General features: G+C 39.7%; 1 protein-coding gene across 1 annotated transcript in view; it reads left to right on the top strand.

Annotated features, from left to right (window-relative positions):
- Positions 1-13,864: 13,864 nt before the first annotated feature.
- The window catches only part of ST8SIA4 (ST8 alpha-N-acetyl-neuraminide alpha-2,8-sialyltransferase 4), a gene marked incomplete at both ends in the record, with an annotated part of 67,331 nt that continues 54,333 nt past the window's right edge, over positions 13,865-26,862 (top strand). The window contains 2 exons of the mRNA XM_082301295.1: positions 13,865-13,977; positions 18,458-18,589. Of these exons, the coding sequence (XP_082157421.1) occupies positions 13,865-13,977; positions 18,458-18,589 (245 nt within the window). The remainder of the gene's footprint in view (positions 13,978-18,457; positions 18,590-26,862) is intronic.

The raw sequence follows: 26,862 nt of genomic DNA, 5'->3' as shown, positions 1-26,862 counted from the left end.
AGCAAGTTCAAAAGATCTAAAAAACCTACATTTTCTTTTCCACCTTCCATTTTTTTCTAGAGGAAGGAAGAAAAAGCCCAGATACTCACTTTGGCTTCTGCTGACAGACCTTCCCTCCTGTTTCAACCTTATTTAAACAGCTGAGAAGACCAACTGCAAAAGTAGGTACTGCTTCAATCAGGAGCTCTGGTTTTAAAGTGTTTCACTTCTCAGATACAGAAACTCTAAAAAAAGGATATAATTAACACACCAGACAAGTTACAAGGAGACTGGCAAAGTTCTTTCACTCTTGGCCTGAGAAAGGGCAGAGCAGCCATGGACTGACTACCCAAAGAAGAGCATTCCCACAGGTTATAAAAACATGGTGGTTGGAAGAAGAGGACAGGCAAGTGCTCCAGCTGAACTAAAATGTGGAGGGGTTTAATTATGAGGGGCTGACTGAAGTGGTAGCTTCAGCTAATATTCACTTGAGACCTGAGACAGAAATAGAAAGTCTGCTTTACTTAATATGGAAAGGGGGCATATCAGTTTTCAACTGAAAAGTAGAAATTACTAAAATAAAAAAGGAGGAAATCTTGCAGTCTTAATTGATTAAAACAAATCCTTCTTGAGAGCAATGATAGTAGTTGGAATACAGAGCTGCCCTCTAAAACAGAGAGAGAGCTAAAACTTGCTAAAACTCACTTAACCAAGAAGAAACTTGGGATAAGAATTAAGAGTACTTTCATACAACAACTGGGAGTTCAAATTTGCTCAAAAAATAATATTCTGATCTTGACATGTAAATATCAGTGTCAAGGAGATGAAGAGATACAGGCTGTGACAGGCAGGAAGCCAGTGTATTACATGACACATAGAAACAGAGGTGCAAGCTATGTGTCAGAGTTTGCATGGGTTGAGCAGTACTACTGAGCATGCACAGGGTGGATAAAGAAAAGGGTCTGCAGAACATGCTGAAATGTAGTATTTTTAGCTCTACTTTCATCTCTCTGGTGGAATATAAGAATGCTTAAATACAGGACTCTACTGTTAAGAAATACTATTCAGCATGGTTATAAAGTTTCACCTTATGAAAATGCTACTTTCACTTGATTGGTAAAGGATCAAAATAATTTTGCCAGAGTTTCTTTTTCAACCTTTAGGAAGCAATCACTAAGCCAAATCTATACATGAAACTGAGCAAATGACACACAGTCTAGTTAGTTAAAAAACTTCCTCTGCTATACAGGAGAGAGAGCAAAACCAATAAGCAATACTGTGGGTAATTGATTAGATATGGGGAGTCAAGACAAAGGAGAAAACCATTATGTTCACAAACCCAAAGAATTGCTAGCCTGCCAGAAAAGATGTATCTATTGAGGATAAGAAAAAAGGAACATTTGTGTGGTGTAGGATCAGTTAGTGGAGAAAGTGGTCTGTGAATACATAACAATGTTTCATCTGGTGAGAGTCAATGTCATCAAATTGCTTTCTGTGCTGTCCTGTAGAAAGAATTTCACAGGGGAAGAGCACAGGAATGGCACAGCTGTGATGAAAGTTAACCTAGCAAAGAACAAGGTCATGTCTGGGGTTTTTTTGTAGCAAGCCTGGGCTCACTAATCAGCAACTTGCTTGCTTCCCTGGATTGAGAATCTACTAATTCCCTCCAAATAAGCAAGTTGTTTCCTGCAAAAATATCAGCCTGAATTCTGAAACCATTGCCCTAACAATTCTGCTTTGCAGGATGCACAGCTCAAATCGTGATAATCTGAGATGCTGGCAGAAATGCTAGCAGTCTTGGATGTGAGATATGTCCAGCATTAAGTTGTCCAGCCCAAGATTCAGGGAAATGTGCTGCTCAGTCCCATTTGCAGTGATGTAGCTCAAGCAGGCTAAGGTATCACAGTGCTTATGAAAGCTGAATGCCAATGCACCTGTACTAAAAGATACTACTATAATATACTATAAAATCTGAAAGCCATTGATTAGGGGGAAGCAAATGTCACTTGGAACTCAACATTAATATTATACCGCTATGAAAAAAAGAGCTTCCTAAGCTCTTCCTCTGAAAGTACTGAATGTTTTTGTGCTCTGTGCCAGAGCTCGGGCTGCTAGGACTTACCTCACTACAAAGCAATTTCCAGTTACTGCCAGGGAGGATCGTCATTGTATACCACACCTCTCTTCTGTCTCCTCTTCTCTCTGCTTGGCATTTTTCTATTTTGAGGAAAGGTCATGGAGATGAGACCAGACCTAGATGTGGCTCATCTGTGTTTTGCATTGTGGAAACTCTCCACTGAGAGCAAACAACAAGACTACAGGACTTTGCAGCAGCTGAAAAAATAATTTTGAAGTACCTGTTTCTGGACACAGATCTAGATTCATCATACACCTTTCTTTAGCCTAAGGCCAACACACATTTTCCCACTTTCTAGTCAGAAAAAAGAGGAAAATAAGTTCTCAAAATTCTGCCCAGCTAAGTAGTGATTTCCTGTTCAGGAACTTCAGACTCAGATTTGTCTCCTCCTCTGTAATTCTGTAATTAGAGAATATTCACATCTTGTGACTTATAGCACTTTACAAGTGTTTGTCTATATATATACTTTTTCCCCTTCACACATTACTTTATTTCATTTAAGGCTAAACCAATGATTTCAAATATTCCTTTTGCTGTAATGTTAAAGTTCACCGTTCATTATAAGCTTGGTAAATCAAATTTACTTTCCATAGTATTTCTCTGAACTATAAAAACAGTGATGCTGCTATTTTCTATCAAAAATAGCTATTTTTGATTTTGTGACATTTTATTTAAAGAGCATTAAAAAATAAAGTTGTCTAAGCAAAACTGAAAAGTCTTCTGCCTTCTATTTAATGCAAATCGTATTTATAAAAGTCAAAAGAGTAAGTCTCTAAAATGGATACAATGCTTATACTTCCTCAGAAGAAAAAGTCTCAAGATTGAAAAGCTTCTAAAGGACTTCTGTAACTGTGACTAGTTAAGAATTTGTATGCTTTTCCCAAGTCATCAAAATACAGAAGAAATTATTGCCCTCAATACTGTCCTTGAGAAGACTACAAGTAAAAGGATTAGATTATTACTGCAATTTTTATGTGATAAAATACTTTTTAAAACTTTTTAGCTTAAGAGATTTAATGAAATACACTAGGGAACATTAAGAAATATCTTTTTCGATATGGCTCTTTTAAATTTAGTGACTGCCTATCTTGAGTATATGACTAGAAGTTAGGTGAGCCGACGTGATAATCTAACACTGCTGAAGTCAATCAAAATTTAACATCAACATCAGCAGATCGGAAATGCAACCTTAGATCTGCTTCGCATGTCTTCCCACTGACCTGGCTGACATATGGGAAATATAACTTTCTTGTGGCTTTTTCTTACCCAGATTGGTCGCAGTGTCTTCTCTGCAGACTGAAAATTTCTGATGCAGGCTTTCCCACGGGAATTTAAATACCTAGGACCCTAGTCATCTCTGAATGGAACACCAAATCGTAGTTTGCAAAGAAATAAAACATACGGGGAAAATTTTGCATTTAAGAGAATGGCTTGAACTGAAGAGGCTATTACTTACAGGCCTTCTTGGAATGGAGTAGACGAGGAAGGGGTTCTTGTTTTAAGTGGCAGGTCATGTTGTAAATTACTTTGTCTCACCTATACTGTAAAGCTGTCATTGAAAGCAGACATTAAAAATTAACTTCATCATAGCAATGCAGGCTGAGAATTAGCTTCACAATTTACCACAGCAGAGGGTGTACTGTGAACTTACAGCATCTGTTGGTTATGCAGTAAAAATTTGCACACATGCTTTTGTCTGCAGCAAATAAGAGATTATGTTAAGGTATCTTAGCTGTCAACAAAAAGGGCTTGCTTGTTCATCTGCCCATAAAGGTGCATAAGGTCTGTTGTGGTGCGTGGTTTCCTGTGTTGGTTTAGCAAGCCACAAACCTTCCTGGAGAGCACCGCGGAGCTGCTTCAGGGAGAGCAGCTGTTCCACTTCCCACAATCCTTCTGGACGGCCCTGCGCTCCTGCTCCAGCTAGCTGTCGACTCCACAACACGGTGGCGATAAAGGAGGCGAGAAAGGTCTCTGCATGGGGACCTCAGAGGAACTTTATTCACATGATGACAAGCCAGTTCCCAGAGGCAGAGAGACCACATGGTCAGGGAGCATGGGGTTTTATATGGGGACGTGGGGAGTGGAGAGAGCACATGGACTAATGGTCTCATGGCGCAGGGGCAGTACATGGACGGAATTGGGGTACTGGAACCAGTAGGGAGAATCCGAGGGTGTGGCCATGACTAGGGGCAGGGAAGGGAGGAAAATGTGGGAAAGGCAGACATTTAGTAAGAAAAGGAGTGGGGAAATATAGCACTACACAGGTCTGTAAGCTACTGATGAAGACAAACAAAAATCCCTTTTTTTACAGGAATTTGAGTCTAAAACCTTTGTATGCCTGGTGAGTGCAGAACAGGATAAATTACTGTTAGGTCTGACCTGTCCCAATGACCAGAATTTTAGTTTTGGATATGGAGAAGGTTTCTTTTTGTTGAAATTTATAAGGATGCCATAAAAGTGTTGTTGAACTACACTTTTCCATTTAGGAAAAAGAAAGGAAAAAAAAATCTCAACAAGATGTGGTCAAACTCAGAAAATGCCTTAAGGTGTTACTGTCAAAGAAATATGTAAGAAAATGTAGTTGAAGGCATATGGGAAACTCTTTTGTATGATTTTATATAGCACAAAGCAATAAAAGCCAGGCAATTTTGTACTGTCTATTCAATTTAAACAGCATTAAATTAAGCAAAATTTAAAATAGCAGTATTAAAAAATGGGAATTAGTTCCCAAAGACTGAATAGCTGTTGCTGTGGTTTGAATTCAGAAAAAAACCGTTCTTTCCCCATCTTCAAATCTATATAGCCTAGGTTGATATCTGGCTGGAAACTTTTATTAAAATGATGGTTCTCACTGGGAGGCCATTCACTGTTATTAAAATATAATAGAACCTCACAAATCCACCATTTAGCTGCTCAGAAAATCTCTTTCCTGTTCTCAGTCATGGAAAATTCATGAAGTAATCTCTCATAATTCCACCAAAATGTTTTAGGAAATAATTTTCTCTTCATGAGGTAATATGTTACAAAGTGTAATAAATAAATGAAACTAAAGCGTAGCCTTTCAAATGAAGAAAAAAGTCATCTAATGCTATACCTTTGCTTTTAAAACCATGGTTACTCACTCTGAAAAAGAAATCAACATGCAAACTCTACATCAATAGACATAAAGCAAGTATTATTATGACTCTGATATAATTCCTTAAACTTCATTTTTGCAGTAACAACTGAAGAGCAGACTGGGAGCAGGTGTGTTGTGACAACATTGCTGTGAATGGATGATGTGGATTTAAATAAGTCCCTGCCTTTTGCCAAGGCCTCTGGCAGCAGGCAGTCATGTTATTGAGGTGGCCAGCACCCCGAGACCCACTTTCATTCATAAGTTCTTTAAAAATGGCTGATTCAATCTGTTATAGAATGAATTGTTTATTTAATAGACACAAAACTAACAGACATAAGACTTAAAACAGACTATTACTACACAGGAATAAGACAAAAGGGAATACTAGTATTATACATGCAGGGTTAAAGGTACCTATTAATTTTACAGCTATCTAAGAAATAGTATAACTTAGGATCCAATGTTTCTCACCACCAAACTGTTGAAGGGGCACACATCGAAATCCTTTCCTTCAATTTCCAGAAAAGTAACCATGAAGTTGTGTCCAAGCTTCAGAGAGAAATCGTCTCGCATGTTCCCAAGGAGCGTGTAAGAGACTTCTGCCTCTGTGATAAACTGTAGTACTTCTATAGTGTAAAAACAGGCCTTTTGGTCACCTATGGGTTTTTTTATCTCTTCCCACGTCTGTTAAGCTGGCAGACTTTTGGTGCCAGGAGATGATACCCACTGGGCCTTGCCCACCTGGGTTATGTCTCCTATTTGCAACAGCCACCTGTGGTGGGGAGAGGAGGGATATGCCCTGTCACAAACATATCTTAACTACAACTAACCACACTGTTATGCAGGGGTTTGGGATTGTGTGGAAACCTAAGTTCACCTTGCTGTGATTCCAGGCCTTTCAGCCCCAGAAGCTTGCCTAAATCATAAAAGGACAAAATCAATCCGGACATTTTATGCCATGGTAAAAGAGTTTGCAAGAACAGAGATGACCTACCTAAGTCTGATCTCACTTCTTAGCTCAGGAGGGCCATTGGGAACACCACAGGACCAATACAGGGTGTCGTGGTTAAACTCCAGCAAGCGGCCCAGCCCCTCACTCACTACCCTACCAGTAGAACTGGGGAGAGAATTGGAAGGGTAAAACCCTGAGAACTCAGCAGCTGAGATGAAGACAGTTTAATAAGGAAAGTGAAAACCACACACACAAGCAAACAAAACAGGTAGATGTTCAGCCATCTCCAGGAGAACAGGGCCCCATAATGCATAAGGGTGACTTGGGAAGACAAACATCAAAGACCATCCCTACAAATATCCCCTCACATCCCCCTTTCCCCCTTCTTCATCCCACTTTGTATATTGAGCATGAAGTCACATAGTATGGAATATCCCTTTGGTCAGTTGGGGTCACCTGTCCTGGCTGTGTCTCCTGCCATCTTCCCGCACACCTACAACTTCCTTGTCAGTATCAAAAACAGAAAAGGCCTTTATTATGCAATAACAAAAACATGCCTATATTATCAATCCTGTATTCAGCACAAAAGCAAAACCTATCTGCTTATTAGACACCATGATGAAAATACTAATAGTCAAATCCAGCACATAGGAAAAACAGTTTCAGATCTTCCTGATGTTGAACAGAGTGAGGAGTTCTACAGGATTCACTGATCTGAGGTCACCTAAAACCAGAATAGACTCAGTGCATTTGAGTTAAACATAATCCAAAACACAACCCTTAACCCTAACCTTAACCTGTAACCCCTAGGCCCTAACACCTAACCCTACCACCCTAACCATAACCCTAAACTGCAATGACCATAACCCTAACTCTAGGCACCCTAACTCTAACTCCAAACACAACCCTGATCTCTCACCCCAAACCTAAACCCTAACCTTAACACCTAAGAAGAAACATTCTGGAAAAGATTTCACCGCAGGCATGACCAAGCACAGACAAGTTAGGATTAACGTAACGATTACATATAACTATGATCTTTCTTCTCCTCTCCTTCAGCAATATGTCCAGATCAACTAATATCATAAGGAGGTGTACAGAGTCCATTGAAACTCTCAGAAATACCCCATAACTCATAAGGAATGTCTCAGTGGGGCTGGACAGTAGTGCAGGTTTTCTTGATTCATTCCCTAAGTCTTACCTGGAAATATTTTAAACCATTTTTGCTAGTTTCACAGTCTCAAGGAAAAGCTCCCCTGTTGCCTAATGAAGAGAGGAGTTGGGGGTTTGATGTAACCAGAAAGCCGATTGCTTTCTGGAGTTGTAAATGTTTATCCAGTTAGGTTTTAGATGTATTTGCAATTTACAAGTTAAACTGCAAGCATGGAAATATGGCCAGAAATTTACTTAACTTTCCTTCATTTGACCTAAAAGAAGTATCTAAGTAAAAAGCAGTTTCCAGGCTAAGGCATGTTTTATGTTCTAGAAAGAGAAATTCTTCATGCAAACTCCAAAACAGAATTGTATCTGATCAATGAAGTGAATTTAGAGCTTGAAGGCAGGCTCAGGCACACACACAGGCTCAAGTAAGGGAGACAAGGGGCATGTTCTTGCAGGAAGGACAGATCAAAACAAAAAGCAGACACAGCATTTCTTACCTTGTTTACTCAGTAGGCATGAATTAGTTATACTTCTCCATTTGTACTAGTTTGAAAGCAAACCAGTGGGATATTCCAAGTCAGAACTGCAATTTAATAGGAAAATTTAAATAAAGGCAATAGTACAGAAACACTGGCTTAAACTGGCAGTCAGAATACAACTTGATATCCCGTTGGTCAGGACGGTGGTAGCAGTCCAATTAAATAGTGGCTGCTGTCCTGTTGGAGTGACGGATGTGGTTCTGTTGAAGCAGTGATCATGTATTAAAGTCTGGTCCTTCTCTGGAGGTCCAGTTGTGGTTATGGAGCTCTTGCCCTCTAGGAATCCAGTGGTAGGTGCTGCCTGTGGTGTTCCAAGCCTCAGATTATATACAGGTAGGAATGTTTGGTTCCTCCTCCTGAGCAGAGCATCTCACATTGGGATGATGTAATTCTCTGAGTCATGCAGTGAGACTTGATGGCCCATTAGAAGAGATAGCTCCCTGAGGGAGTTACCAGGGCTGACTCATGGAGAAGATAAAGAACACTACCCCACTTGTTTTAAAATCTTATGAAGATGGTAATAGAATACATACTTTTGGTTACATCTTACATTGTAACCTAAGTAAGTAGGTTCTTGTACCCTTTCTGGACTCTGAACTTTCCCTCTCATTTCTTTTATTGGACCAGATACAGCTGTTGCTCTCTCTCCTGGTTGCCAACCCCTTAATCCTTTCATCCTCACCCTTCTTCTATATCTACTTCTTCTTCTATCCTTCTCTTCTGTTAGTTTCCCAGTGTTCTTCAACCCTTATCTCTGCTCCCTAATTTATCTCTTAATCCCAGTTACAAAAAATACAGCTTGTCTCAAGCCTCACTCAAATACAATATGGGAAGTCCTGTAGCTCATCCTTATCAAATTTCACATGTACAGTCCCTATGCATGTGATAGACATTTTGATTAAAAGTAGTGAGGTTTTAGCCTTCCTGAAAAGCATACTAGCCAAGAGCCATCTTGAATTAGCATAGAACTAGCATTTTTATAACCAGTGTTTGTGGAATTTTTGCAATATCTATGCCACAAAAGTCTGGAGAACATCATGACAACTGACAATATCTTCTTTCAGAGTGGTCCCTATCTGCATGATCACTCTGCTTGAAATATAAACATGGTTAATATTTTCCTACTATATAAAAGTGTGCATTGATCAGGGAAGTATGCAATGCAAAAAAACACAACAGTGTATGCCTTTCTTGCTGTTGCACTGCAACTTTATCTGAGGACCTCTGAACTGGCTAAATACACTACTGCACAAAAGAATGTAAAACAGAGAGTACGGCTTCATTGGGATTTAGTTCTCATACTTCCTAAGGAACTGCTGCAGAATTTCTTCCAGAGAAAAATACATGCTCTTCCTATAACACACATAAAAGAAATGTCTGAGAAATTGGGTTAAGTTTATTTTAACTGTCTCCTCACTATTGATCCTGTGGTTGTTTTGCAAGGCAATTATAAACACTAAGTCATCACTGTATTCTAGTCACAAAAGTGAAAGGGGAGGTGAATGGGAATATGGATTCTGACCTGATTTTTGTGCCTCTGAACATCAAGAGAAATTTAATGTCCACCAACCCTAACCCTGAGTCCTATATGGTGGAATAACTATGCAAAAATGCAGCTTGGTGCATTAACTTTTATTCTGCTGCCTATGGAAAAGCTGTTGCATTATAAATCTGAAGTATTTGAAGTGCTGTTATTTGCAATGCCAGTAATGCTAAAAATGTAATACTGGACTTCTACTACAACAGGAAGAGATAGTATTTCAAGATGTGCACATTTTGATGAAAGTATGTATAGATCATGATAATAAGAAGCATAGATAATATTCAAATTTAGTCTGTAAAAGCAATTCTGCAAAGTTTTAGTGTTCTGTGCACATTAATCCTAAGAAATTATGGGGGTATCTGGCGTCTTTGTTTGAACCATCAATGAAAATACTGAAGGATATTGAAGTCTGAAATGATAACAGATTGAAGTAGCAGTAGTACTTAAAAATTTCACAAAGCATCATTGTTTTAGTTGGGTTTTTTTACAAAAAGTTGAACAGTTAATACTATTAAACACATTCCATAGGATTAAATCAGAGTTAATGTTGTTAAGCAAATGCAAGAATGCCACATCAGCCTTGCCTGCTCTTGAAACAAAAGCATGTACAAACACATGACCTTTCCACAATGTTGACTATTTTTTGTTGAAAGTTACTATACAGAAATCAGAAAGCCATAGTCACCGTAACCTGATCAGATTGACATTAAAATGATACATTAAAAAAATATTTAGAGGGTAGCTGACAAATTTACCTCATTCATCCTTCCACCTTGAGTTAAAAATCCAGAGATTTCTGTAACTTGGTCCTAAAGACAACTAGCGATTGAAATGCTGCATCTTCCTCAGGAAATCTCTTCCAGTGTTTCTCTATCCTTAGTGATAAAACAGGCTGAATTAATTCAGAAGGTATTTCTGGGCACCTACATAAAACATGAAATACTCTTAATGAAAAAAGGACTTTATATGATAATATGCATTAACAAACATAAATGTTTCAAGTTTCTAGCCACTTTCTTCAGCATGAAATGCAGTCCTTCAAGAACTCTTTGCCATAGAAACTAATTAGCACTCTGAAATCTGAAATGCTTAAATGCGTGATTATTTGTATTATTCACATTTTTGCTCCTCCAGTAGTCTTCATAAAAGAAATTTTACTGTCATCACCAGATGCCATGAAATAGGATTTACTGAATATGTTTCTGGGTTCATAGAGATAAACCATTCCTCTAATTCATGTAAAATAAACCACACTATTTGATATAAATGCAATTCATTATTTAAATATCATTAGGATGTATGAGAAAGAGGAAATAATTTCAAGGCATAATTTAGACAGTTTGTTCGAGTTATGAAGTGCTGTTGATGACACATTAAAGAAAGATAATTAAAGGAATTAGTGAAATACTAGATATGAATATTTAAACTCTCTATACAGTAAACTCATTTTCTGTAATAATAAATTATATCATTGAAAATGAAATGTAACACCTGGCTGAATTATATTATATATGTGCTATACATCTATATACTATTTGTGTCTGCCTGTTATAGAAGTATAGAGCTAGAGAATAAAACGATACCAGGAAGGAAACCCAAGGAACAGCAGAGGAGCTAAGAGAGGGGTCCTCCTCATTGTAGTCAGAGCTGTAAGCCTATTTCTGAATGACAGCTCAGGAGTGATTTGGAAGAGGAATGGAACTTGCTCTGAATCCACTTTACAGCAACTTCTGTGGGACTGACCCTGTTATATAGATAACATCAGAACTTTGAATGGCATGAGCAGAAGGTGAAGACGGTGAATCACTGCAGGAGATGAGCTGGTCCATATCTCAAGAAGCCACTTTCTGACCCAGAAGTGTGTTTTCACGGTAGTAGAATGACAGGCATGGGAACAGCCAAAATTGTCAGGAAAATGCCACAGCTTGTTATGCACATTGTGCTTTTGTTGAGAAGTGGTTTTCTCCATATTTTACTCAAGTATAAATGGACAGTTTTACATTCTAGCAATGAGAAAAAACCTTTAGAGTCTTGATGGTTAGGAGCTTCAACTTTTTTGGTGAGTTTCAGTCAGACTGGTTGCAACCAGACTGAGCAGGGAGAGAAAAGTGCATTGCTAGGCACAGCATAAACATCACTGTCAGTTCTCAAGTGTCTTAGATGCAGGCAGGGATTTCTTTTGTGGGGTGAGGATTGGTTCTTATGAAGCAGCAGGGGAGCTGGGTTCCTTCTTTAGGGAGGAAGGGGTGCAGCAGAAGGTGGAGGAGAAAAAGAAAGTGGAGGCACACTGTCTTCTGAACATACAAGTGGCCCGGCATGAAACCAAGGAGCTGCTGTGGCTAACTGTATAGTAAGCTGCCTTTGGTATTTGTGTGTGGAACCAAGTAATACCACCTCTGAAGATGGGTGAATTCAGGATCCTCTATATACATTTTCAACACCTATTTTCAGTGATTTCATCTAACTACAGAAATAATCTAATATACAAAAATTATATAAGTATATTTTAAAAAATCATCACAGATGTTCAACAGGCTTAACAACACTGACAGAATCCTGACTCTTAGTCTGAACATGTGATGTAGTTTTCACAAATGTATTAAGTAAGGTTTTGCATTGAATCAATTTTTTTTTTCTAGAAAAGAATGTCAGGAATTATACAACGTGAAATTTGAACTTCACTCTCACAAATAGAATGAGTTTTTCTCCTTTTGCTGCTGATGCCTTTCAAAGATCACTTTCTGAGACTAAGTTATCAGAGCCACAGCAGAGAAGAGTACAGAAAATGCAGCTTGATCTGGCTTGTGTGGAAGGAAATTTCAGTTTCCATTCCATTCCACTGAGACTGAATTAAAACTTTCTTACTACACACAACTGATTTTTCTAACATAACACCTATTAGCAGCCCAAAGATTTTCAACAACTTTTCTAGCCTTTCTTCACTCCTAATGCCTGCAAGGGAGTACTCTCCTGGGAAGGAAAAATCTGTACTTACTTCCAAATTTCCTTGCATCCTCCTGTCTGTTATGGATCAGTTCTGTACACAAGATACCAGACCAAATAGACCCAGGGAAGGTTCTGTCATCATGTGAGCTCTTGCTTTTAACTTAAGCTAGGAAAGAAAAGTCACACTAGATTTGTCACAAACTCTTCCTGGGTCCCCGTGGGAGAAGAGTGGTACTGGTCTTGCCTGTTCCGTAAGAGCAAACTTCAGGGCTGTGGGCAGATCCCTGTCACACAGAGTAAGTGTATTTCCAGGGCAGCTCACTCACTTTGAAAAAGGCAAAACAATACTGAGAAATGCGGATATAGCTAATCATTTATTTTTAGTGTTGCATTATCAGTCTCAAAAGGTTTGTTTCGTTTAGTTTCGTTTTGGGTTTCGTGGTTTGTCTTCTTTTTTTTTTTTTTTTTTTTTTTTTCCCCCCGCATTTCAGAGAAACCGTCCCAGCAGAAGTTAGGAAAATAACGACCGTGTTGAGACCGTGTGGATGAAACAAGACCCTGGGGAGCAGGGCATGGGCGGTGGATTTGGCCGGACTCCTCAGCTCCCGGCGGGTGTGTGCGGGGGCCACGCCGCTTCCCTTCTGCATTTCCGCCCTCTCCTGCGCGTTTTGGGGCAGGGAGACCAGGAAAAACCTGCAGTGCCTTGTTCAAGCCACAATCATCCATAGCGGGAGAAAGGAAAAAAAAAATCCGATGAACAAAACCCCTCACCCTTCTCTGAAAAGCAAGCGTGTTCTTTGCAGCGGCACAGCGTTGACGATCCCTCCCTTTAACTTTCAGACGCCCAGCTGACGACACGGGCAAAATGTGACCCAGGCGACGAAGGCACGCCTTCTCCAAACACAGCGGAGCTACCAGCAAGCCTCCCCCAGCTCCTCTCGCCCCGCCGGCACCGCCCGCGCCCGCCGTCCTCCTCCCCACGCCGAGGCCCCGCCCGATCCGCCCACATTGGCCGCGCTCCGCCCGTCCCCGCCCCGCCCCGCCCCGGCGAGGGCGGCAGTGGCCGCGCCTCCGGCCGAGCGGCGCCGCAGCGGATCACGACGTGGAGCGGAGCCACGGAGCGCTCCTCGGCTAACGGGCAGCAGCGCCACAGACACGTCTCTCCAGTCGAAGCGAGCGAGTTACTGCCTGCGAGTCCAGCTGTCTGGCAGGGCAAAAGAGAGAAACTAAACGCCAAAGAACCCCCAGCCTCTGCTCGTGCCCGGTTTTTTTCGGTGTTTTTTTTTTTGTTTGGTTTTTTTTTTGTTTGTTTGTTTTTTGTTTTTTTTTTTAATTTTATTTTATCTTCTGTAATTATTTCGGGGAAAAAAAACCAACAAAAAAATACATCGCCGTGTTTTTAGCAATTCTTGCCGCGTGTGCACTTGCTTCCTGCACACCCCTGACAAACAAAGGGAGAGGGGGAGGGGGCCCGCGTTTCACAGAAGACATGCGTTCCGTCAGGAAGAGGTGGACTGTGTGCACCATAAGTCTCCTCCTCATCTTCTATAAGACGAAGGAAATAGCGCGAAACGAGGAGCGCCAGGAGGCACCTCTCATCGGGTAATTGCGGGGCGCCGCGCCGGGAGGGCGGTCCGAGGGGGCAGCGGGGCCGTGTCCCTGCCCGAGGCCCACCTCCGCGTCCCCGCCTGCGTCGTCAGGTGCCCCGGTGCCGGTCGGGCTGTGACCCTCAGCCTGCGGTGCCAGCGCAGCTCGGCGCTCTCGCTGGCGGGCGCTGCGGAGGGCGCGGATGCCGCTGCGGGACGGGTGGAAAGCGGGGCTTGCTGTTGGGGCTCGCTGTCCTGGCTCGGCGGCCGCAGGCAGGGTGCCGAGTGCACGGGAAAGGGCGGGAGCTGTGCAGCTGCTGAGGTTGCCTCTCACCCCCAGAAACAGGGGGCTCCTGGGAAGTTTCACCTGTCCGCGGCTGCCCCGAAGGCAGGGGCGGCCGGAGGTGGCGGCGGCAGCAGCCACGGGAGCGCGTTGTGCCTTTCGCAGGCAAGCGTGCCGGGATGCAGGTGAACGCCTGCTTCCGTCTTTGAAGTTTGCCTGGGAGCTGTGCTTAACTTGGCTGTTCCTCAAGGATTCTTGCTCTGAGAGAGTGTGGTCATCCCCTTTAGCTTTCGAGCTTCCTCCACTAGAAACTCTGGTCCCTCGCTGAGACCGTCTGTTACATACTTTCCCTTTGCTGCTTGTCATTAACTCAAAAAGAAAGGCAAAGAGTCCCTTGCCATTTTTCTGTTTGCACCTCAGCTTTCTCGTTATGTACGAGAATGCCTGCATTCCTCATTTTTCTCCCAACTTGCAGGTATTCTCTGGAGGTACTGGGTTTTCAGCCAAGCTGGTTTTTCCAAGGAGGTGTATAAGATTTTGTTTTCACTGGAGCAATGCATAAATTTGTTGGTCGTTTAATGAAATCAGCAAAAGCTAAGCAGGGGCTCACACTTTCTGTTTGCTTGTGCATATCGACTGTGGGGAGATTTTTGTCCCCTTGCCTTAATTTAAGGAGGAGGCATAAGGGGGTTGTAAGTATCCGTACAGGCCTAGAGGAAGCTGAGGCAATTACAGCCTACTTGGCCCCGGAGTTAAAGACAGAAAGTGCATCCCTCTTTCCCAGTCGTGGTGCGGTAGGGGGACGCAGGCAACTGGGCACGGCAGGGCAGCTGTGGCCCCGGCACGTGCCGAAGCAGGAGCTGGCCTCACCTGTGTGTGTGCGATGTTTGCTTCCCTTGTTATTCAAGATTTTCACAACTTGCTGGTATCTCTTCCTCTTGTTCAGCCTGGGTGTAACCCAGTTTCTACCACAAAGCTATCTGTATTCTCAGGAGATGTACAGAAGTTTAGAATTTTTGGGTTACAGATGTGTGAAAACACAGGTGCAAATTAATGTGTGAGGGAGAATTGCCTTTAATACCCATGTTTCTTAGTATGTGCTCCTTCCTCAGACTAGTGGGAACTGATTAAATTATTCAGAAATTACTTTATATAAGTTTGCAAAGAAAAAACTGCCTTCAACTTACTGCACGTTGTTTGACACAAGTTAACGCTTACTAAAATGAAGTGTTATTTTAATATTCAATGAGAGAAAATAAGTGTACTTAGTTATAAATATGTATGTTCCTAACAAACATATTTAAATGTTTTAAAATATAGCTCTGATATACTTCTCACAAGTCATTTTGTGATATCTGTTTCTTTATCAGTGAGACTTCTTGTACAGTATGGTACTACTTTTGCTGTTGAAATATTTTTTCTTGTCACAGCCTGTCATCCCATTTATTACTGTGTGAAGCAGAAAAAAATACCCTAAAAATGTATTGCTCACTACTGCTGCCCCTATTGATGTTACACATGCCTTTCTCTTGAATTAGGAGTTCAAGACGGGTTATTTTTGACTGGCCATGTGGGCAAGCAAAGTTAGTTTTCCATGGGATGATTTACTTTCAGAAGTTATGGGTGTGCAAGGTGGTCCATTTTATGGTTATTAGTGCACTAGAGGTAAATCCTAGACAATACAAAATGCACTGACTATATTCCAAATTACATTATAAACTTTAAACCAGCTGTGTGCTCTCATAGAAAAGTGTGCTAGGACAATTACTGTGAAGCATGCCCTGCTTCAAATAGACAGTAATGTCCCTTTAAAGGTCAAACAAGTAATGAAACATGCATTTTATGGGCAGCGTAGTATTTCTTAACCAGTGTCATCTTCTACTGACATGGAATATGCCTGAAAGCAGTTACTTTATTTAATGAACTATTTTCATCAGAAGAGAGTCTTAATATGTTGGTCTGATTGGTCACCAAGGCAAGGTAATCCAAAGTGAAGGCTGACATTGTCAGCTATAAGTTGCTGTCACAGTATGGCAGCTCTTTCATTTACATCAGAGAGGATTTGCAGTGATTCTAGAAGATACAAAGTAATCCAAATTTCTTTCAGTTATTTACACAATGAAGAATTACCTGGAAAAAGTTTTTGATTTTTATGTATTAGTTTATTTAATATTGCTTTAACTGAAAATTAAAACAATCCAGTAAAAGGGAGAGGAGGATGTAAGTGAGCACATTTGTGTTCATAGTAGTAACTTTAACAAAAAGTGCCTAGGACCTTCTTTCATAGAAACGTATTTAACATTGTTTCAATGTACAATCTGTGTAACTCACTGCAGTTGTAAATTGTGAATATGGAAGTCAACCACATTTCAAATGCTATGGTTTAAGTGTTGGCAATGCATTTTGTTGCTAAGTTTTGTCACTTGTTTCACTGTCAAGTGTTTACTAAATAATATTTAACCCAGAATAAACTAGAGACGTCTTTGAAGTATCTTTAAACTGAGAACTTTACCTGGATGTAGTTTGGTAATTTTCCTTTAGATGTATGCACTCAATTCATCTAGAAAATACATGCAGTAATATATATGTAATCAATATTATTACAACCATTTTGGAAAAGTTTTAGGTAATAAAAAAATTCAATGTAGCAAAAAGTATCAGTTGGATTCTGGCTATTGAATTTAGGGACTTCTGCAGCATCCTCCCATGCTTTCAAGTCAGCAGGATTTGGGTAATTTGCATACAGGTCTTGTATCTGAAGTTGTAGGTTTTCGGTAGGTGGCAGCCTTACCTCTGCATCGGTGTGATGCCAGGGCTGCAGGGTGTTGGCATGGGCGTGAGGGAGAAGGGGAGCTGCGAGTAATGCAGGGTGGTTTTGGTGAAGTGCATGATACTGGTTTGATAGTCATAGGGGCTTTTGCAATGACGGCACTTTCTAGAAATTACTACATATTACCACTTTTGTTAATTTAGCTTAATTATGTCCCACTACAGGTTAGCTTGCTTGTGTTTAGTCTGTTGTATAATTTACCAAATATTTTTGCTTTATATATACAGCAGTAATGCTGCTGTATTTCTTACTAACGGCAGTGATCCAATTGTTATCAGAACTTATAGCCACAGAAAAACACAACTCAGCAATTCCTGGAAAGCTTACACTCTCACATCCTTTCCATTTTGTTCTTTGAAGGGCTATGGTCACATATTCTGTTTCCAAGTTAAGTTATTGTTATTGGCAGTATTTCAGAGCATGCTTATTTAACAGATAAACATTTTTTTTTTGTATTATTGTCTTGTGCACACCTGAGTGACAAGACTGCTGAGTTACAAGACATTCTGTGTGGTAGATTTTTATATCCAGCAACTTCGATATGTTTGTGATTAACAGCTGTGTTTGAACTCAGCTGAACATTGCTCTGGCATCTAAAAGGGAACAGTATGGGTGACAATGGAAAGATGTGGAGATAAAAAAGAATTTTAGTCCTAACAACTTAAGTTGTGCTTGTAGCGTTTGGGTTTCTCTGTCCCATTTATGTGATCCTGTTGGCTAATATCACTGCAACTTGTGCTAGCTCACCAAGTGTTCAATGGTCATCACCCAAAGCTTACTGTATTTATTTTTTAAGATTACATGGCCAAAAAGTTATAATCCTAAGGCTAATGGACAGGATAAGACAGTTGGGGTGGTTTGGATGTATGCAAAAGTCTTGTGAAGTGTTGGGGAAATTTTATATTTTGTATACCATTAAACTCCAGAATTCCATGCTTAAAAATCTTTAGCATCAGCAGGAGGCCAAAGATATCTATTAAGCCAGTACTACAGATTATGAGCAATTGCTGGGCAAAGGCTTGAAATTTAACACTTAATTCATAGTTTAATACAAAAAATTTGGAACCTAGAAGTGCAGAATCTGCTTCACAAACATAATGAAGTTTTGTCTAGATTCACAATTTGGATTTTATTGTAGTTCTTGTTATGTCTATTCCATTACAAATATAAACATATTTAAGCTCTTAGTTTGCATATTCAACTATTACAGATAGCTATCCCACAGATTTTTTTTCAGTTACAGCTTATTTTCTTTAGAAAGCTGAGAGATAATTGCTTATTTTTGTTGTGAATAAAAGGATATATTGATGGTGCTTAGGATGTAAATTATTTAAACTGGAGTTAGCCTTGACGTAATTGTGTTTTTTCTATATTGCATTGCAGATATGGTGAACTGAGTTTGAGTAGATCAATGATCAATAGTTCTGATAAGATAATTCGAAAGGGTGGCTCCTCAATCTTCCAACACGCTGTAGAAGGTTGGAAAATCAATTCTTCATTGGTAATGGAAATAAGGTGAGTGTCTTAAATTAAAAGCAGTTCATTTCACCCTGCCTATAATGCTTTTCATTCATGTTGCTTTATAATGCCTTTGGTCTATAAACCAGTAATTTGGTTTACATTTGCAGGTGGATGTTTTTTAACTGTATCTATTTAGATTTCAGTGTAAAATGCAACTGCATTACATTAGGCCTCAAAGTCAAGTCATCCTTCATAAGATTTAATAAAATGTTTTCATCTGGCTGTGACTGTCAAACCTGAGCAATCAGTGTCCACATTATGCATGTCCATATTTAAGCTGGTTGTCTAGAACTCTTCCACAGTCAGTGGAGAGAAACTGGTGCTTTTAGGACATGATTTTCTCTCATCCTAAAAGTTTGAAACAGAACAGGTGTAAGTACCCTGGGCATACCAATTTTCCTCCCTTGACTACAGAGAGAGCTTAGGCAGACAGCTCAGATCCAGGAGTCAATAGCTCGGCCATCAAGTGCTGTGAATCCAGTTGTGACTGTGGCTGGTCCACGTCACAGGGTCAGAGACACTGACAATATCTGTGTTTTATGCAGTTTCCTTTCTTGAGATCAGAAAGGCCAAAAAGAGCCTTAGGTTCATGCTGAGGGAGCAACCCAGTAGCAGAGTTAAAGTGCTGATAGTTCTGATGTGGCTTAATATTTACAGTGGATCTCTGCACCTTGGAACCACAGAGAGTAGCAAGCAGATGTCTCTGAGTGTGTCATGTCATATCTTCCTTATTTTCATCAGGAAGGTGGCCCATGAAAGAAGCATGTGGAGCATGGACTGGCAGTTTGGAGAACTAAGAGTGTCACGTTCTATGAAAAATGAGGGAAATTAACTATTTTTAACAATAATCACATAGAAGATTAGACTTGCTTTTCTGAATATTAAGATGTTGAATAGAAATTTGATCTAATTAAAATATGGTTTCTACTTCTGAAATTTTACATTTAAAATTTTTTTTTAATTAAAAGGCAGTTTACAAACCCCTTAAACAGGCATTGTTTCCATGTATAAAAGCATGACTTCTCTGAAGGAGGAATTTAGAGATTTTTTTTTAATGACTGCTATTTTATGTCCCTAATTCTAAAGCATGCAGAAGATAAAGGTAGCTTATAAATTTCTGTATCATAAGTTATGTGTCTGGCAGTTGGGAGAAAATAGCTTTTTCTACTTGTGAAGTAAACTGATTTGGAAATGAGTGAGTGACTATAAGTAGAGACAAGAATTATTCCCAGTCATTTTACTGAAAAATTGAGTATCATATTTGAGAACCATTTAAAACCAATACACTTTGCTGCTCAAGCCAAACAACACACAAGAAAAAATATTACAATAACCTTTTGGTTAAAATTAAGAGAGAAAATTGAGCTTGGGTTATGCTAATTTTCCACCTGTTCAAATGCAAACTATATCATTCAGACAAAGAGAGAATGCTTTAGTTTTTTTCATCCTGTTAATACATGTGTGTCATCTCAATCTACTAAATTCGTGAGTTACAAAATAACTTTTTTCTTTGTTGTTTTCCAGAGGGGGAAGTTTCTCTTATTTAATAAATTACTATCGTGTACTTAAGAAGCACTGTGATATGTGGGATTTTTTTAAATATTGTGCAGGGAAGGATTTTTTTGTCTCATTAGCAGAGTGAAGAAAACAGTGCATCTTGTACACCAACTTAAGCACAGGCGGTAGATATTCCACTGTAATGTAAGATTTTCTGTACCACAGAGGGCATAAAGCTGAGGTTATTTAGAAGTCCACATTGCCAGTCTTGTTTCAGAGGAAATGGCTACCTTTATGAACACTGGGGCAGAGAGCAGGTGTGAACCAGTAAATTATTTTAGATTAATGTGACTTAAGGCCAAAAGTTGACATGAACTGTATGAAAGGAGTCAGTGCTACCAGCTAGGCATAGTCTTTCCAGAAATCTTCTTTGCTGACATGCACAGCACATTCAGTTATGGTTCTCAGTGGTGAGGGAGGGATGTCAGGCATGCTTTTCACTGAGGAAGCCACATGCAACCCCTTATGATGTCTTTCAATCTGATGCTCACTAAGTTATGTACATTCTCTCACTTTTACAGGTGGTTTGCTATACATGTTTCTTCCATGTTACAGCAGTAAGAAGCATTTTAGCTGTAGTTTTACACTTACGCACCTATCAGGAGTAACTTTCAAAGTGTCTAGCAAAGTCCTACGGTGTTCTTGTGGTTTAACTAACTGCTCAGCCCTCCAGAATGTTACATGCACTGTATAGACCATGAAGATGATGCATAGTCTATAATTGCAGCTGTTAACATCAACAGCTTGTGGTGGTCTTGTGGTGTGAGGTTGACCATAGGAAGTAAGAGAGAAACAAAAAACAAGCTAGTGCCTGTTGAATAATATATAAAATGTCATCAGTTCTAAGCAGTGGAGAAATAATTTGTGAAGCCATTAGTATACAGCATAAAGATATTTCATAAAACTTACAGTCATATATACAGTCAAAACATAAATGACAGATGTTTTTGTGTCTTGCATCAGCTTGCCACCCACATTAGCAATTTTCAAATGTAAAAAGTATTTTATAGTGAGTTTTGCTTTGTGCAAGGACTGTTGGTCAGTGATGTGTCAAACCTTGTTGACTGGCATCTAGACTATTATACTTTGCTATTGCTTTGTTGATTTTGTGGGCATCATCTCTGGCCATTTCATTTTTGCTCAGGTTAGTGATGTGTCTATCAGCCTCAAAGGCCTTAGGAATTCTTGGAAAGGCCAGGCTCAGATAGGAGTCAATGAGTGGTAAAGCTCCTTTATCAGGACCCCATGGAAGGCTGGAAAGCTTCCACTGGGTTTCTGGTGCTCTAGGATTTTGCAGCCAGAGAAGGCAGTGTGTGGAGTGTAGCAACCCTCTTGGGAGGGCAGCAGCCCTTTGGAGATGCTAAGCAGGCTTAAGAAGGAGACAGACTTTCTGTGACTGAGATGGAAATTATGGATATTACTAGTTACTTGAGACTGTGTGAAATGTGCTGCCTTGACAATGACTGTTTTAGTGGGAAAGTGATTTTTGCAACTGATGTTACCTTCTCATTGCTGGCGACTTCTTTGAAGAAGAATTGATAATTCCTGTGACAAAGGGAAGAAAGGGAGGAAAACTGCTCTCTTGGCTCCCCTTTCTATCTGAATTATTTTAGTCATGAAGAAGAGTCCACCATCTGCTAAGGTTTTATGTTTTAAGTCCTTTTGACTCTCTGTGGCAATGTGAAGGTTTTCCTTATGGTTATGGAAATAAAGAGACTTCATTTGTACTGAAGGCTATAGTTTCAGAAAGTAGGGATGTGGCTGAGATGGTACAAACCTATCTGGGGAAGCCTTCCACACAGGGCTGATGACAACACATCTGTGACACAGGTCAATATCTGTGACTTTCTTCTATTTACTTCTGATTAGATATGGGAATTTATGTTGAAAGGAGCAGAAGAGGGTTATGAATTGCAGGAAGGCAAAATGTTTTAAAAGTACATTGGGAATGTATTTATCTCTGCATTTTAACAGGATATTTCCTGTCAGAAAGTGTGAGAACTTGTAAGATGTTAGCAGCATCTAAAGAAAGAAAAAAAAAAAAGCATCTTCCTCCTTCAAAAGGTTCCAATTATTATAATTTTTTGTCTTACAAGTTATTCTGAAACAGCTGTGATAAGTCCCTAAAGTACAAGCAGTAAATACGGAACGAGCAATGGAGCACTACAATTGCTCTGAAGCTTTTGGAACAATGTTCTGAAGCCATTTGCACTGTTTGCTTCTGATCATTTTTGTGCCAAAGACGTGGAATCTGAGGTTCTCTGGTCTGGTTTAGTCATGATAAACCTCAGGTGATTTTTGCTTGCCAATCTATCTTACTGTACCTTGCTTGTCTTCATGAAAAGCTGGTATATGAACAACCTTCCTGTGATAAGCAGTAGTTGAGTCACAGTCTATTTAAAAGCCCACTTTTCCTTTTGCATGCCCACTCTCTTCTATTATGGCACTTCTGTTTGTGTGGCCTCCATCAGCTGGGAGCTCCAGGGTTATTTGTAGTTAGGCATGTTTTTAACAAATCCAATTTAGTGGTTGAACTAGATGATCTTTCATGTACCCTTCCAACCCAAACTATCCTATATTCTAAATGCTGCTTTCCTGGAAGAGCATGTCTTAAAACTTCCTTTCAGACTAAAGTAAAACCCAGCACAGGTGCAAATACCTGTGGTCCTCACTGCCTCCTCAAGAAACCAACAGGAGCTAGAACCCTATTCATGTACAAGAGCAAGCTGTGACCTTTTGTTACCACAGAGTTTGTTCCTACGTGTTGTTTTTTAATTAAACTAATCTAGCTGGCAAAAATCATGTTTTATCTAGGCTGTACTCCGTGGTGGTTCCAAAGGCTGAGAGCCACTTTCTATCTTCCAGCTGTGGAGTGCAAAGCAGAGTCAGGACTTGCTAGGGTTAGAAAATCGAGTTGTCTATGAAGGCCTGTCAGAGAGAGTCTGCAGGAGATCAAGAGGAGGGATTAGAAATCTACAACATAAAAGTTTAAAAAAATAGTTGAGTAGTTTCTTATCCTCAGGTAAATGAAGGCTATTGCTAAGAATTAGGTGTAGTCTGTCCTTCACAAGCAAGGCATGAGGACCAAGAGCAGCCTCAGCTGCTGTGGAAAACGTCTGAGGAATACTGTCCTTCCAGTAAGGCTAGGGAAACACTGACAGGTGCATGGGGAGGTTGTCTAGTCCCCACCACAAGGGATTATTAGGAACATATTAGATAAACATGGGCTGGGGGACATGTAGATAAAGGCACATCTTCAGTGGGCACAGAGAGGATTAAGTAAAGACTTAGTCCATCTCTGTTCCATGATGTGTTTGCTGGTGAACCCTCCTGGGCACTGAGGATGTGCTCCAGAGGCTTTCCCTCACACGTGGGGTCCACTGAAGTCCAGCAGCAAGGATTTATGGCAGTGACAGCCTCTAAATAAATGATTTTTCCCAGAAAAAGCATTGGAGGTCTTTCTTGAGAATGTCTAAAAATATACATGTTTTTGTAATCTTACAAATCTTCAAGTGGTCTGTTTTCTTACCTTCATTCACACAGTTCTGAGGCAGATGAAGAATAGTTTGAGATTATATAAGTTTTGTAGTTCAAAGACCACAGTACAAAATAAAACTAGAAAAATGCAAATCATGAGAAAAATCTCATCATGTTGCCCCAGAGCAGTACATAGTTTTAACAATTGGAAAGCTGTTCAGAGTCGTTAACTATCTGTTGCATGAACTCTTATCAGATAACCGGGAGTTTCAGTTGCTACTTAAATGTTATGGAGATCTGTTTCTGCTTATCAAAGAAAAACCCTAGGTCAGCCACATATTATGACACTGTGGGGTTTTTTTGAGTCACATAAACATGTTACAAGCAGCTGCTTGGCTACAATTAAGGGTGAGTCACATCAGTCTCACCTGCCCACAAAACGGCTCAGGGCACACCCCGATACAGTTTCATTTGTCATAAAAAACTTGAAGACCGCCTCAAATGAAACTGTTTGTTTATTCATTTTAGCTTATGGTTGCAGAACACCTTTTCTTCAAGGTTTACTAAAAATCGTGCTCTTCTTTTCCCTCGGTGGAATCAAGCTTCCTTTTGAATTTAATATGCAGCTTGAAGTGGATTAGCACTTACTTGTCATTATTTTGTCATGTCTGTTTAATCAGAATAACCTTGTTGTGCTATTTTTAGTGCTCTTTGTGGGATAGAACAGAGGTTTAAACAAGTTATTGTTATTAATCAGCATCAGGACTGACCGGGACACTCATGTATGTATGCTCAGTATTTGTTATTTTTTGTATTTTTTTTTTCTCAGCGCTTATGTGAAAATCAGAAGTACTGTTATCCCCATGGTATGGCTGAGTCAGTAGCACAGAGGAACTTAAAACAGTAGCATGGACTCTGAATTATTTATCATATTACTTTCAGTATTAGAAGATACCTGGATGCCACCAGATGAATCCATAAAAAATATCTTAATATTAGCATTATTGCATGTCTCTTATACAAGGACTCTATTGTGTACTGCAATACCTGTGTGCACATTTAAGTATGCTAATGACAGCTTCAGACAAGAAAATATTTTTAAGTAAGTGAAAAGATACTAAGATTAGGAACTTCTGCCCATCTCAATATTTATTGAAAAATAAATTCCTTAGACATTTTAGAAATTTCAGCTGTGTTGGGTGGTTCATTATCTGATTCTAATTCAGGTCCACATGAAATTCTTTGGAGGACTTTTACCAGCATATAGATAAATGAGTTTTGAATGTAAGTAACCAAATTAATAATGGAAGCCAAGGTGCTTTTACTTTTTTTGGTACTGTTTGCATAACTTCACTGTCTTCCTCTTATTTTTTAAAATAATACAGAAGAGACTGTGTTCATGCACAAATGTTGCTACTTTTTTGCTTACATGGACAGTTTCAGGCCAATTTTTTCTAGGTGTCAGGAACTAAAGCAAATCTTCTGGTGATCATGTGACTTCTTGTAGCTGGAAATCTAGTTTCTGTATGTTTCACATAATTTTTTGAGGTTTTGAGACTCTTCTCAAGTCAGAGTTCACGTGAAATTAGTCTCTTGATAGCTTGGCTGATGATGTTCATAGCTTTTGATGCATTCATGTTATCCTTTACAGCCCCAGCTGTAGTAGCTCTCTTCCTATGTAATGAATAATTGAAGTAATTTTTAATACTTCTAGATTGGGCAATTCTTTCTTTCTTGCTCTTTTTTGTTTTATAGTAGTTGATGTATCTGTCGCAGAGTGCCCATGAAGTTAAGCTATTAAACCAAAGTCCATTCAATTTAAAGGCCAAATTTGAGTCTTCCTTTTACAGCAATATCTTGCTTGGCCTTACCAAAAGCTATACTCAGGATTTTAACATTGTCTATCCTGCCTTGTTATTCTGAGTCCCTCATGTGCCTCAGCAAAAGGTGCCTTTGCTCTGATGCTGCTTCCTTCATATGTGACAGCTGTAACAGATAGTCCTACCCAGTCCAGATATTCTTTCCTTTTTTTTTTTTTTTTTTTTGGCAAGTTTAGGAAATGAGAGGAATTACTTAAAAACCCCTTTTTTTATGTTTCTCTTCTTCTGTGGCCTTTAAGATCAGTTCCATGGTGTTGTTGGTTGCAAGATTCAGACACACTCTTCTTTCTTGAGGCAGCAACACGAGCTGGCTAGTGAGTATGGGTGTTTCTGTAGTTCATCCCTTTTAACTTGTGGGGGATTATTTCCCCTTTATGGCTGTGACTGAGTGTTGCAACTGCTAGAAAAACATTTCTAGTTGTCTTTTCCTGTTTTGATATGCTCTAAGGAAGTTCCACTCTAGAAGCTTAATATGCAGAAATAACATTCTCTTCATCAACAAAATATCTGTTTTGTTTTAAATTCCACTTCACCTACTGACAACAGTGAATTTCTTCTTTTCTTGTTAGACTTGCAGAGGCAAAAGTTTCAAGTAGATGTATTATGTACTAAATACCCTGCCCAACTCAGCACACTCCCTGTCTGTTCTATAAGAGTGTTGTACTGGGCTCAGATGTGATCTTTCTTCACAAACATACCTGCTTCAGAGATGGACACAAGCTTGTAAAGCTTTGCTTGCTTGCAATCCTGAACTATCAGTGGCTCCTGCAGCTCTTCCTGGGGAGTTTTTCAGCTTTTTATGTCAAGGGTGTACTGAAACTGCTCTACACTGCCAGTGCAGGTATTAGTCATTGCATATGTTAGTCATTGCATTGCAGTCATTAAGTATCTCTTTTGAACCTATGTATTGAATGTGTGCCAGTTTTTGGACCCCAGTCCCCCACTTGTCACAGGCAGAATGGAAGCTTTAAACAGAGTTTATTAGAGAATCCCTCTCACTGAGTTATGAGGTATAGAACTTGTTTTCTAAACCCCTTGCATGCTAACCTCCTTCTCAGAGAGGAATCAAGGTATGGTTGGATCCAATCTTAGCCCCAGACTTGGTCAACAGTTTATGTTTAAAGGATTGTGCAAATGTAATTGAACCTTTATACAACTTTGTCCCACAGACTCAAGGGTGGCAAACCAAATATACTTAAGTTATTAAAGTATTTATTGATTATCATAATGATAATGATTAGACTAAAAGATCATTTTTATTTAATGCATAGTATAGTTATAACTTCTAGTATCGTTCACTATTTACTGAAGCCATATTGAAGCAACAATATTAAAGCTAGCAAAATAATCGAG

Source organism: Coloeus monedula (genome assembly GCF_965178545.1).
Source record: "Coloeus monedula genome assembly, chromosome: Z".
In the NCBI taxonomy this organism is placed as follows: Eukaryota; Metazoa; Chordata; class Aves; order Passeriformes; family Corvidae; genus Coloeus; species Coloeus monedula.
This window is presented reverse-complemented; position numbering and strand designations above follow the sequence as displayed.